The sequence below is a fragment of the Onychostruthus taczanowskii genome, unplaced genomic scaffold, assembly GCF_017590055.1.
Source record: "Onychostruthus taczanowskii isolate IOZ18803 unplaced genomic scaffold, ASM1759005v1 scaffold18, whole genome shotgun sequence".
NCBI lineage: Eukaryota > Metazoa > Chordata > Aves > Passeriformes > Passeridae > Onychostruthus > Onychostruthus taczanowskii.
Genome location: NW_024499017.1, coordinates 5,646,615 through 5,656,467, shown reverse-complemented (window position 1 = coordinate 5,656,467; position 9,853 = coordinate 5,646,615). Strand labels below are relative to the sequence as shown.

General features: G+C 61.2%; 2 protein-coding genes across 3 annotated transcripts in view; one reads left to right on the top strand and one right to left on the bottom strand.

Annotated features, from left to right (window-relative positions):
• Window positions 1-1,993: 1,993 nt before the first annotated feature.
• On the top strand, window positions 1,994-6,862 carry SLC38A8 (solute carrier family 38 member 8). Of its 2 annotated transcripts, XM_041400391.1 has the most exons (10): window positions 1,994-2,210; window positions 2,677-2,875; window positions 3,090-3,243; window positions 3,389-3,493; window positions 3,804-3,861; window positions 4,116-4,230; window positions 4,363-4,510; window positions 4,597-4,796; window positions 4,980-5,031; window positions 6,375-6,862. In XM_041400391.1, the coding sequence occupies exons 1-10, from the start codon at window positions 2,016-2,018 to the stop codon at window positions 6,469-6,471; spliced, it is 1,323 nt and encodes a 440-aa protein (XP_041256325.1). In that variant the 5' UTR covers window positions 1,994-2,015; the 3' UTR covers window positions 6,472-6,862. The 2 variants fall into 2 exon arrangements, with proteins under 2 accessions (XP_041256325.1, XP_041256324.1); XM_041400390.1 differs by lacking the exon at window positions 4,980-5,031 and having other exon boundaries at window positions 2,004-2,875; window positions 4,116-4,510; window positions 6,209-6,862.
• A 384-nt stretch (window positions 6,863-7,246) lies between these two features.
• Window positions 7,247-9,853, bottom strand: part of NECAB2 (N-terminal EF-hand calcium binding protein 2) — a 74,532-nt gene continuing 71,925 nt past the window's right edge. The window contains exons 7-13 of the mRNA XM_041400386.1: window positions 9,178-9,296; window positions 8,981-9,060; window positions 8,632-8,688; window positions 8,404-8,516; window positions 8,032-8,109; window positions 7,569-7,660; window positions 7,247-7,378 (exon numbers count right to left, since the gene is read on the bottom strand). Coding sequence (XP_041256320.1) covers window positions 7,350-7,378; window positions 7,569-7,660; window positions 8,032-8,109; window positions 8,404-8,516; window positions 8,632-8,688; window positions 8,981-9,060; window positions 9,178-9,296 — 568 coding nt within the window. The 3' untranslated portion in view covers window positions 7,247-7,349. The remainder of the gene's footprint in view (window positions 7,379-7,568; window positions 7,661-8,031; window positions 8,110-8,403; window positions 8,517-8,631; window positions 8,689-8,980; window positions 9,061-9,177; window positions 9,297-9,853) is intronic.

The window sequence follows — 9,853 nt, the reverse complement described above, 5'->3', positions numbered from 1 at the left end:
ATGGCTGGAGAAGGAGGAGGCAGGGACAGCCCTGCTGGGCAGTCTGGCTGCACCCATCCTCTTAGAGCTTACCAGCAGGGATGGGGGTGGGCTGTGGGAAGTGCACTGCAGGAGAGAACTTTGCTCCATGTAGTCCTGGAGCCATGGATAGGGTTTGTGAGTGTCCTGCAAAAAAGATTGGGCAAACCAATTTTCCCTAACTTGAAGAGTGGTTGCCTTTTCCCAGCATTTTTCCTCTGGAGGATGCAGAAATGTTGCCTTTCCCAGTGCAACAGAATGTTGCACTGGGAAAGGCAACATTCTGTTGCCATGGCAGAGAAGGCACTGAGCTTTTTCTTTGGAGCTGTTAGTGGAAGCTTGTTATGGCTGAGAAGATGGTCCCAAGGCTGGGCTTGTGCCATCCCAGTGGGGCTGGAACCTCTTGCTCCTTCCTTTCTGAACATAGATCCATAATGATAGGGAGGGGGTTTTCAGCATCTCAGCTGTGACATATGGGTGAGGACCATCATAGGACCAGCCAGCAGCAGCTGTGCAACTTGTCCAGGTTGTAAAAAATCAATCAGTAAAGGCATGAAATCTCAGGGGAAAACCCTCAGAGAAGAGATTGCAGGTAGCAAAGCACAAGTGTGATCAGTGTTTTTATTTGAATGAAACAAGGACTGTCCATTTGCATTTTTGTACCTTCTACAGTCTTCAAAGATATTAATGTGGAAAACATTAACAACCTTTTTTCCACTTGCCACGGGCACCCAGCAGCAGGTAAAGCTGCCAACCCACAGGGACCCTCAGGTTATGGCTTGCAGTCCAGGGGCTGGAGCACCCAGATAAATGTGGGAAAGGGAGGGAAGAGTCACTGACGGAGCCCAGAGTCACTGGGCAAAGAAGCTGGCTGGGGCTGCTGTGGTGGTGTGGGAGATGAGCTGCACCCCTCTGGTTTGAGGTGCACCTCTTCCATCACAGGGAGACTGGAAAGCTTTGGTGCCACTTCTCAGGTCGGTTCTAATGAGGAGACTTGCTCCTCATCACAGCACTAATGAGAGATTAGAGCTCCACTGCAGCCTCAAAACCAGAATCAAGCAGTATCAAAGCACCAGTCTGAATTAAGAGCCTTTCCCAGTGGCTGGTATTTTACAGCCCAGTGGCCAATTTCTAAGTCGCAGAGGCCAATTATTTCTGAAGCCTTTGGTGTGCAGCTAATGAAGGCTTGGAAGGACCCTTCTAAGTGTTTATAAGCCCTGTAGGCGGCAGAGATGTAATGGAGGTGGCAGGCACAATTAGCCATCCATAATTCCTCCTAGCAGCTGATTAAAGTATCTTTATCCCTCTTACTAAGATCAGAAAGGCACATATTTGGGAAATCAAAAATGCATTAGGGGCTGTCACCCAACGCCAGGGCCTGTGTGCTGAGCCCTGGGGCAGTGGCATGTGGCAGGAGTGGCACAGAGCTGCTGGGTGTCCCCCGTGCCGGGAATGGGCCCCTCATTCCTGTGAGGTGCAGCCTCCTCTGTGCAGGTCCTCTGCAGCATCAGTCACCCCACCCTGGTATCCTGGCATCCCCTCCGCCTGTGTGGAGCAAGGAGTGGGATGGGATGGCTCCTCTCCACAGTCTCCCAGTGCAGGAAAGCACCAGTGGGCTTTTAGCTCTTTCGGAGACACGCAGGGGTGCCGGCCTCATCCTGCACCCAACGAGTTATGAGGGGTGTGAGCTGCAGCCGCTTTCCTTCACCCTTCCTCGGGCACTCCGTCATGCCCCTTGGCGGCACTTTCACTCCCGGGTGAACAGAGCAGGATGAGGGTGGCCTCAGTCCGCCCAGCCCTGTGGTGATAATTTCGGGGATAGTGAGAGTACGAGCCCCCAGCCCAGCTGCCCCGTGCTGGGAGCTGGAGGGGCGGCTGCGCTCCGTCGGGGCGCTCTGAGGGCCGGGGGCGCCGCGCGGGGCTGTGAGCAGGCCGGGGCTGTCCGTGGGTGAGCTCCTGCCGGGGCTTCCCACGGCCGCCTCCACAGCCCTGCCGGGATGGAGCGGGCGGCGGGCGAGGGCCGGCCCCTGCTGCCGGCGGCGGGGGGCTCCGCCGCGCTCTCCTCGCCCGGGCTCTCCTCCGCCGGCGCCGTCTTCATCCTGCTCAAGTCTGCGCTGGGCGCGGGGCTGCTGAGCTTCCCCTGGGCCTTCGGCAGGGCCGGCGGGGCCGTTCCCGCCCTCCTGGTGGAGCTGGTAAGGGCGGACTCGGGGCGGGGGACGCGGGGGCGATGGGCTGCGGCAGCCCCAGAGGGAGCCGAGGGGCGCCGGTCCGGGGAGGGAGCGGAGGGAGCGGACGCACCTGCTCCGGTGCTCGGGGAGCTGGCGGGCACCCCCTCCGTACGGCACCCCCGTCCCGACCCCCGACACGTCCTTAGGTTGGTGTTGCGGTGCCTCCTGAGGGATGCTCCTTGCAGCTGAAGCCACGCTTGTAGCTCAACTCAAAGTAAATGGGTGCCTGCTCCCGTACATGTCCCCAGACCCCAAATCTAAACCCGAAGTACAACATACGGCTGTATCTCCATCCTTTTGCTGACCTTTGTTACCCAGGCCCACAGGGTGATCTGGCCAGTAGCCTGGTCCCTGTCCGTGGGCCTGCTGTGTCCTGTCCTGCTCTGGGGGTGATGGAGGGTCGGTGCTTTTGCTGGCTGTGTCCCTGCAGGGCTCGCTGGTGTTCCTGGTGAGTGGGCTGGCAGTGCTGGGCTATGCCGCGGCCCTCAGCGCCCAGCCCACCTACCAGGGTGTGGTGCGGGCTGTGTGCGGCGCGGCCGTCGGGAAGCTCTGTGAGGTCTGCTTCCTCCTCAACCTCTTCATGATCTCCGTGGCCCTCCTCAGGGTGGTGGGCGACCAGCTGGAGAAACGTGAGTTGCTTCCCCTCACTGTGTTTGGGGCTTGTTTAGGGCCGGCAGCTCTCAGGAGTGAGGGGAAGGTGCTCCCACGTGGGTTGGGGTTACCCCCAGGGTTTTCCTGGAAATTCTGGAGACATGGGGCTCCCTGGTTCTGCCATGGTGTGATGCTCCCGACGTCCTTGGGCCATCTTTCAGGGTGCAGCTGACCTTCCACTGTCCCCTACAGTGTGTGACTCCCTGTACCCCAATGGGACGCTGAGTGGGGCTCCTCAGCTGCCCCCCTGGTACGTGGACCAGCGCTTCACCCTCTCAGCTCTCTGTGTCCTCGTCATCTTCCCACTCTCTGTCCCCAGGGAGATCGGCTTCCAGAAGTACTCCAGGTACCACCTGGGCTATCCCTGTGGTGGCCCACCCCTAGGCACCCTGTACTCGAGGTTATCTCCTCCCAGGAACCTGTGGGGCTGTGGGAACCCCCCTACTCCCTTCCTCCTGGCTGTGTGCTGATGCTCTCCCATGCCCTGACAGCATCCTGGGCACGCTGGCTGCCTGCTACCTCACTCTGGTCGTCATCCTGAAATACTACCTGCAGGCAGAGAGCCTGCGTTTGACTGAGCCGCCCCAGACCTCCAGGTAGGAGGGGCAGCCCCACGTCCCTCCTGCCTGAACGCCATGGCCTGAGCAGTGACATGGGGGCAGGGCTGGAGGTGGGGCAGGGGTGGCACGGGGCCCTGTGTGTGGTGGGGATGAGCTGGGGACAACTCACAGTGCGTGGTAGCTCCCAGCCCCAGCTTTCACCCCAGCAACACCCCTTTCTCCCAGAATCACTGGGAAGGAGATTCCCATGGGGTGCCATCCAGGCTGCACAGTTTATGGCATGAAGGTTTCTTCTCCATGAGAGCCTCATGCCCTTTGCTCTGTGCTTCCTCTCCACATGCCACAGGTCCTCATCCTGGACCTCCATCTTCAGTGTCATTCCCACCATCTGCTTTGGCTTCCAGGTAGGTCACCCTGGCCCCTCTGGCTGCAGCTGCCAGGGCAGTGCTGGCAGCCACCCATGGTGCCCCAGACCATGGGGATGCTGTCCCTTGAAGGGCAGGTTGCAGGAGAGGGGAACTGTGGCTGTCACCAGAGGTGCTATGAGGCCTGGGAATGAGGCAGAGTGGGACAGGGCACCTGTAGGTGGGAGAGAGGATGCTGGGGGTGGGGGATGTCCCTGCATGGGGCCCCAGCACCATCCCCCCTTGCCTTGCAGTGCCACGAGGCATGTGTGGCCATCTACAGCAGCATGCGCAACCAGAGCTTCTCCCACTGGGTCACCGTCGCTGTGCTCTCCATGCTCATTTGCCTGCTCATCTACTCCCTCACTGGTAACCCTAGCACCAAACCCTTCACTCCTCCTTGCCCCGGGGGTCCCCTCTCCCCTTGGTTCATCCATCCTCCTCAGAATTCCTCTGTCCTGCTCACTGCACAGCTGCCCACCCCCACCTCCCTGTCAGCAGGGCTCTATGGCTACCTGACCTTTGGTGAGGCCGTGGCGTCCGATGTCCTGATGTCCTACCCAGGGAATGACCCGCTTGTCATCGTCGCCCGCCTGCTCTTTGGCGTCTCCATTGTCACCATTTACCCCATTGTGGTGCTGCTGGGCAGGTGAGGGGAGTGGTGACAAGCCGGGTGTCCCCCGAGCTGATGCAGCTCCCCTGGGTGCTGTCAGCACCTGCAATCCTCGCTCCCAGATCCGTGGTGAAGGACTTGTGGGCAGCCCCGAAGCGCGGGGCCTTGGCAGTGCCTGGGGCACACGAGCGGCGGAGCCGGGTGGCACTGACGGTCACCTGGATGGCTGCCACGCTGGGCATCGCCCTGTTCGTCCCCGACATCGGCAAAGTCATCGAGCTCATCGGGGGCATCAGCGCCTTCTTCATCTTCATCTTCCCAGGCAAGAGCAGGCACCAGGAGGGAGGAAAGCGGTGGGGGGACACTGGTGCCAAGGGCATTGCTGCAGGGGAAAGTGGCCTGTTCTGGCCCCGTTTTGGGGGTTCAGGGCTGGCTTGTGGGGGACAATGCAGTGAGGCTGGGTGAGGGGTGCTGTGTTGGGGCTGAGCTTCTGCACTGACAGCAGGGCTGTGCCTCGTGTGTGTGACTGGGACCCGCAGCCTTGGGCCACGCAAAAAGTGAGTGTCTGCGTGCTCAGCGGTGGTGGGGGCAAGGGAAGGGACAGGGACAGGGCCAGGGTGAGGTATCCTATGGGCCGTGGCCAGCGCAGATTCCTGGGGATCACTCTGGTCAAGGTGGGAACCCTGCAAGGAGGGGAATTTGAGTGCCCCGAAGTGCTCTACTGGGGTTGTGCCTGGGAATGGTCCCTCTGTACCAGGGCTGTGTCCAGTCATTGAGGAGGTGCCCAGAGTGACTTTAGAGGCAGAAGATCTGTGGGGTTGGGTGGCACTGGGGCACCTGGAGGGGACTGGGGTGGGGTCAGGTTGGGGGTCAGAGGGGCAGGGTGCCCCAAGACAGGAGGCCATCAGGTGTTTGGTGTCTGTTGTGCCGTGGCGGTGTGTCCCCATCACCGCTCCTGTCTGGAGGGGCTGGGGCACAGCAGCACCCATGTCAGGGGGACCTCACATGGTGCTGGTGAGTTTGGGATAAGTGTGTGCTTTAGCCTGTCTGTGGTGCCCCTGGGGGAGCAGCAGAGTTTGAGGGAGGATGGAGATTGTGAGGTGGGTGGAGGCAGCACCCCAGGACATTGGGGTCTTGGTCAGGAGGGTGCTCTGGGGACCAATGAACATCTGGGGAGGGGTGAGGGTGTCCCAAAGGGTGCCAAAGTGCTGGAGGGGCCAAGGCAGAAGGTCAGCAGGGGTACCCAGGTGGGTGACAAAGGCCTGGAGAGGTCCCTTGGGGAGACCTGCCAGAGCTCATCATGAGGAGAAGGGATGACATGAGCTGGGGCGATGGAGACTGCGAGGGGACAGTCCCAGCCTGCCTGGGACAGTCTGGGAAGGAGCACGGTGCTGAGGACTCTGCGGCAGAGCAGCAGCCGGGTTTGGGGTGAGTGCTGCATCCCAGGGGCTTAGTATGGGGCCAGGTGGGCTGTGTGCCCCGGGAGGAGGGAACAGGGAGGTGCAGACCCAGGGCTCCGGGGACTGGGGCTGGAGCTGGGGAGGGGACAGGGCTGGAAGCATGTGGTGACAGGATGGAGCTGGGGCTGTGTCTGGGAGTGGCTGTGCCCGAGCACAGGGTGGGGGGATGTGGGTCTCAGCTCCGTCAGCAGGGCCATTGGGCACAGACAGAATTGGGAATGATAGCATGGCGGCATCTGCTGGCTTTTTGACCAAGGCTTGTGTGTCGTTGCAGTGGACACGGGGGCTGCTGGGCTTTCTGCCATCGACTGGGAGCAAGGCAGAGCAGCAGGGCAGAGGAGACCCTGCAGAGAGCTCCGCAGCCAGAGGCGCTGGGGCACAGGGGTGGCCCGTAACTGGGGTCAGCTCTACCCCGGCAGCCTCTGCTCGTGTCGCTGCAGGGCTGCTCTCATCGCCTGGGGCGTTCTCTCCGTTCTCGGCGGTGCCTTCGTCTGCGGGCAGAGCGCTGCCCTGGCCGTGCTGGGGCTGCTGCGCTGAGGGAGCACAGAGCCCCGTGGTGACCCCACCGTGACCCCCCCAGCGTCCTGCCCCGGACAGATCCCCGAACACAGCCGCACCACTGGATCCCATGGCGGTTTTATTTGGCATCGCCGTCCCTGTTGTACAGTGGCTAATAAAGACAGGAGAGGGTATTGGCAAAGGTCCTGTGCCACACACCCTGAGGGACCCCCACGCACGGCAGGGTGGGTGTGGGATTGGCACAGACAGACAGACACACAGACAAAGTACAGACCCCAGGAAGGAGGGGAGGCAGCCACCCTCACGCCTACAAGGCACCAGCTGCAACTGTGCACATGCAAAGGAAACCCCTGGGCACCCCCCCACAGCTGGAAAGGACTAAGGGGCACCTTGGGAGAAGGGAAACCCCCCTCTGCCACCACCCTGACTCGCCCCTGGGGCACGGGTCCCCATCCCTGCAGGCACACACACACATACACACCAGGCACAGCCTCAACCCCCATCTCCTCCCGGTGTGGCCCCTGGGGACCTGCACAGAATCCAACCTACTCCCTGCTTTCAGGGGGGGCTCCAGCCTCCCACCTCCCACTCCCATCCCTCCTTCCTAGTGCCTGCCTGCCTGCACCCATTGCCCCCCCTCCCTGCCTAGCTATGTCTGGGGGATGTCCCCCTCCCCAAACGCTGCCAGCCCCTCCCTGGCAATCCTTCTTTCCCCTGAGACCACTCCACAGCAGGGAGAGATGCCCCAGGTGATGGGGTAGCTGAGGGAGGACTCTCTGGGGTGGGGGACACACACGTGGGAGTTTCCTTCACTGCAGCCAGGTCACACCGACACGTCCCCGGGCACGGCTGCCCCGCACAGGGGACAGGTGCTGGCGGGCTCCCAGCACCGACTGTCACTCTCGGCTCAGGGTGCACCAGGCAGCTGCAGGGGAACATCACAGGAGGGTTACACCTGCCCCGCCCCACGTCACCCAGAACCCCAGCCCAGCCAGCTCAGCCCATGCTGTCCTTCACACCATGCCACCTGCCCACCCTTGCTCCCCAACAAGTGAGGAGGTGCTGGCTGTCCCGGGGTCCCTGTCCCCCACCCTCTGGGGTGCCTGCCTTCCTACCTGGCACGGCCACGCTGGAGATGGCCTCAGGCTGGCTGAGCGTGTCCACCTTGACGTGCTGGAAGCCCTTGCAGGTGGCACTCTGCAGGTGCCTGTGCCCAGGTGGGAGAGAGTGGGTGACACCCAACCCCCCAGGAAACACCATCCCAGCCCCCCACAGCACCACAGGCCCTGGCAGGGCTGTGTGCCAGCAATCCTGCTCAATTCCCCTTGTGCAGAGCACCCTGCTTGGTTCAGGACAATGACCCCTGTCATCACCACATCCAAAGGCACTCCCAGGTGGGAGGTCTAGAGAGACCCACCCCAACCCCCCTGTCCTGTTTACAGGGACAGCCCTAGGACAGACAGACAGACAACTCCTCAGTCCTGCTGTCAGACAGGAGACAGAGCTTGGGGCTCAGCTGCTCTAAAACCCCTTCACACCCAAGCATCCCAAAATGGGCTTTTTCATCCCCTCCCCTACCTCTTCCAGTCCTCCTCGGTCTCCCAGAACTCATAGATGATGAAGGTGACCCCATCAGGCAGCTTCACCGCGGTGACGCTGGCAGAAACAGGGAGAGGGGGAGAGCCCCCAGCATGGGGCATCCCTTCCCCCTCTGCAGCCACAGGTGTGCTCTCGGGTGGACTATCGAGGGGGGACCCAGCCCCAGCAGCCCAGGTAGGGGTAGCCCCCTCCCCCCCATCCCAGCACTGCCCAGCCCACACAAAAGCAGTGTTGGTGGCTACATCCCAAATCCTGGCTGCTTTGCCTCAGTCCTTCACTTGGTCCTCACCCCAGCCCATGCCAAATCCCCATCTCCCCGGCCCCTGATGGGCAGCTGCTGGTGGTACCCACTGGAAGCAGTCCCGCTCCCCGGCCACGCTCTTCAGGTACTGCTTCAGGGAGCTGCAGAACTCGCCCAGGTGCTTGTGTGACACTGTCATCTCGTTCCTCACCAGGAGCAGGTACTGCTGGGCCCCCAAACACAGCATGTGAGACCCACAGAAACACAGTGACCCCGCAAATGTGGCTCTGTGCTGCAGGGGCACCCCAGCACCCACGGGTGGTGGTCGGCACACTCACCGTGCAGGCCGTGCTCTCGCTGTCCGACAGCCGCTGGTGCAGGTCAAACCAGAGGGTCTGGGAAAAGGGCAATAAGCAACAGAGGGGGAGGCAGATTGGCTGAGGCTGCGTGTCCCTCCCTGCTTGGTGGGTTTCTGTCCCCAGCATTTGCAATGACAGTGCCCCCTTCTCCACAGGGAACGGGCTCCACGTCCAGTCAGGACCCTTCACAAAAGTTCCCTCTGCTCCCATTACAGCCAACATCCCCTGCTGCACGTCCTCATCCCTGCCCCAACACAGCTGGGGCTAGGTCCCTGAATTGTCCCTGGGATGGCAGGACAACACCACGCAGGGAAACATTGGCCCTTACCTTGTCCTCCAGCTTGCCAATCAGCTTGGCCAGCCTGTTGATCTGCCCCTCCAGCCCCTCTGCCTTGGTGTCAGGGGAACCTGCGCAGAGCCAGGAGACAGTGATGGAGTGAGGGGCACCTGCAGGCACCCCCTGAAAGCCCTGTGCTGCTGCTGGGACTTGAGTGCTCCAAGCCACCCCAGGCAGCCAGCACTTACCAGCCTGGAAGCTCTTTCCTTGCTCCCTGGGGACCATCCAGGTGGTGGGAGAGTAGCTGGGAACAGGGTTGTCATACCAGGTGTCGCTCAGGCTGTGACCATCCTTGCTGGGGCAGTGTCTGCAACCAGAGAGCACACCGGGTGTCAGGACAGCAGAGCTGGGCACACACAGAGTGGCGTGAGCCAGCCTGGGGAGCCAGCACTGGAGCATCCTTTCTGGCAGCCCTGCCCATGATACCAGACCCCTTGGAGGGGGTCAGAAACAAAGGAATGTCAGTGGGCTGCTCCCAGCAGCCATCACTTTTATTTCCTGCTTATGGACAGCACAGCCCTCCTGGCATCACCAGCAGCCTTCAGGGCCTTTTTCTGTCCTAGACACCTGCAACATGGGGCATTCAGGCCCCTGTGCCCAGCCAGCTGCACCTTACTGGGGCTGGTTTTGCAGCCCAATGGCTTTGGTGGCTTTCAGACAGAAAAGCTGCTGCCACGCAGACTGCCCATGCCCGAATGGCTGCCCATGAGCAGAAGTTAGTATCCCACTAACAAACTGCAGCTGCAGTTCTCCTGGAGAATAGAAACATCCACTGCAGCATTTCCTCCAACACGCTTTCTTTGTCTGGCTCTACAAAGCCCATTTGGTCTGGCTGTTGCTCAAAGACCCAAAAAACTGTCCTGA

Excerpts from the sequence above, each read along its gene's own strand:
- SLC38A8 (XM_041400391.1), top strand. The coding sequence starts at position 2,016 with ATGGAGCGGGCGGCGGGCGAGGGCCGGCCCCTGCTGCCGGCGGCGGGG. Across the intron at positions 2,876-3,089 it reads GGGCGACCAGCTGGAGAAAC|TGTGTGACTCCCTGTACCCC; the intron begins GTGAGTTGCTTC and ends TGTCCCCTACAG. Across the intron at positions 4,797-4,979 it reads CTTCATCTTCATCTTCCCAG|GGCTGTGCCTCGTGTGTGTG; the intron begins GCAAGAGCAGGC and ends CACTGACAGCAG.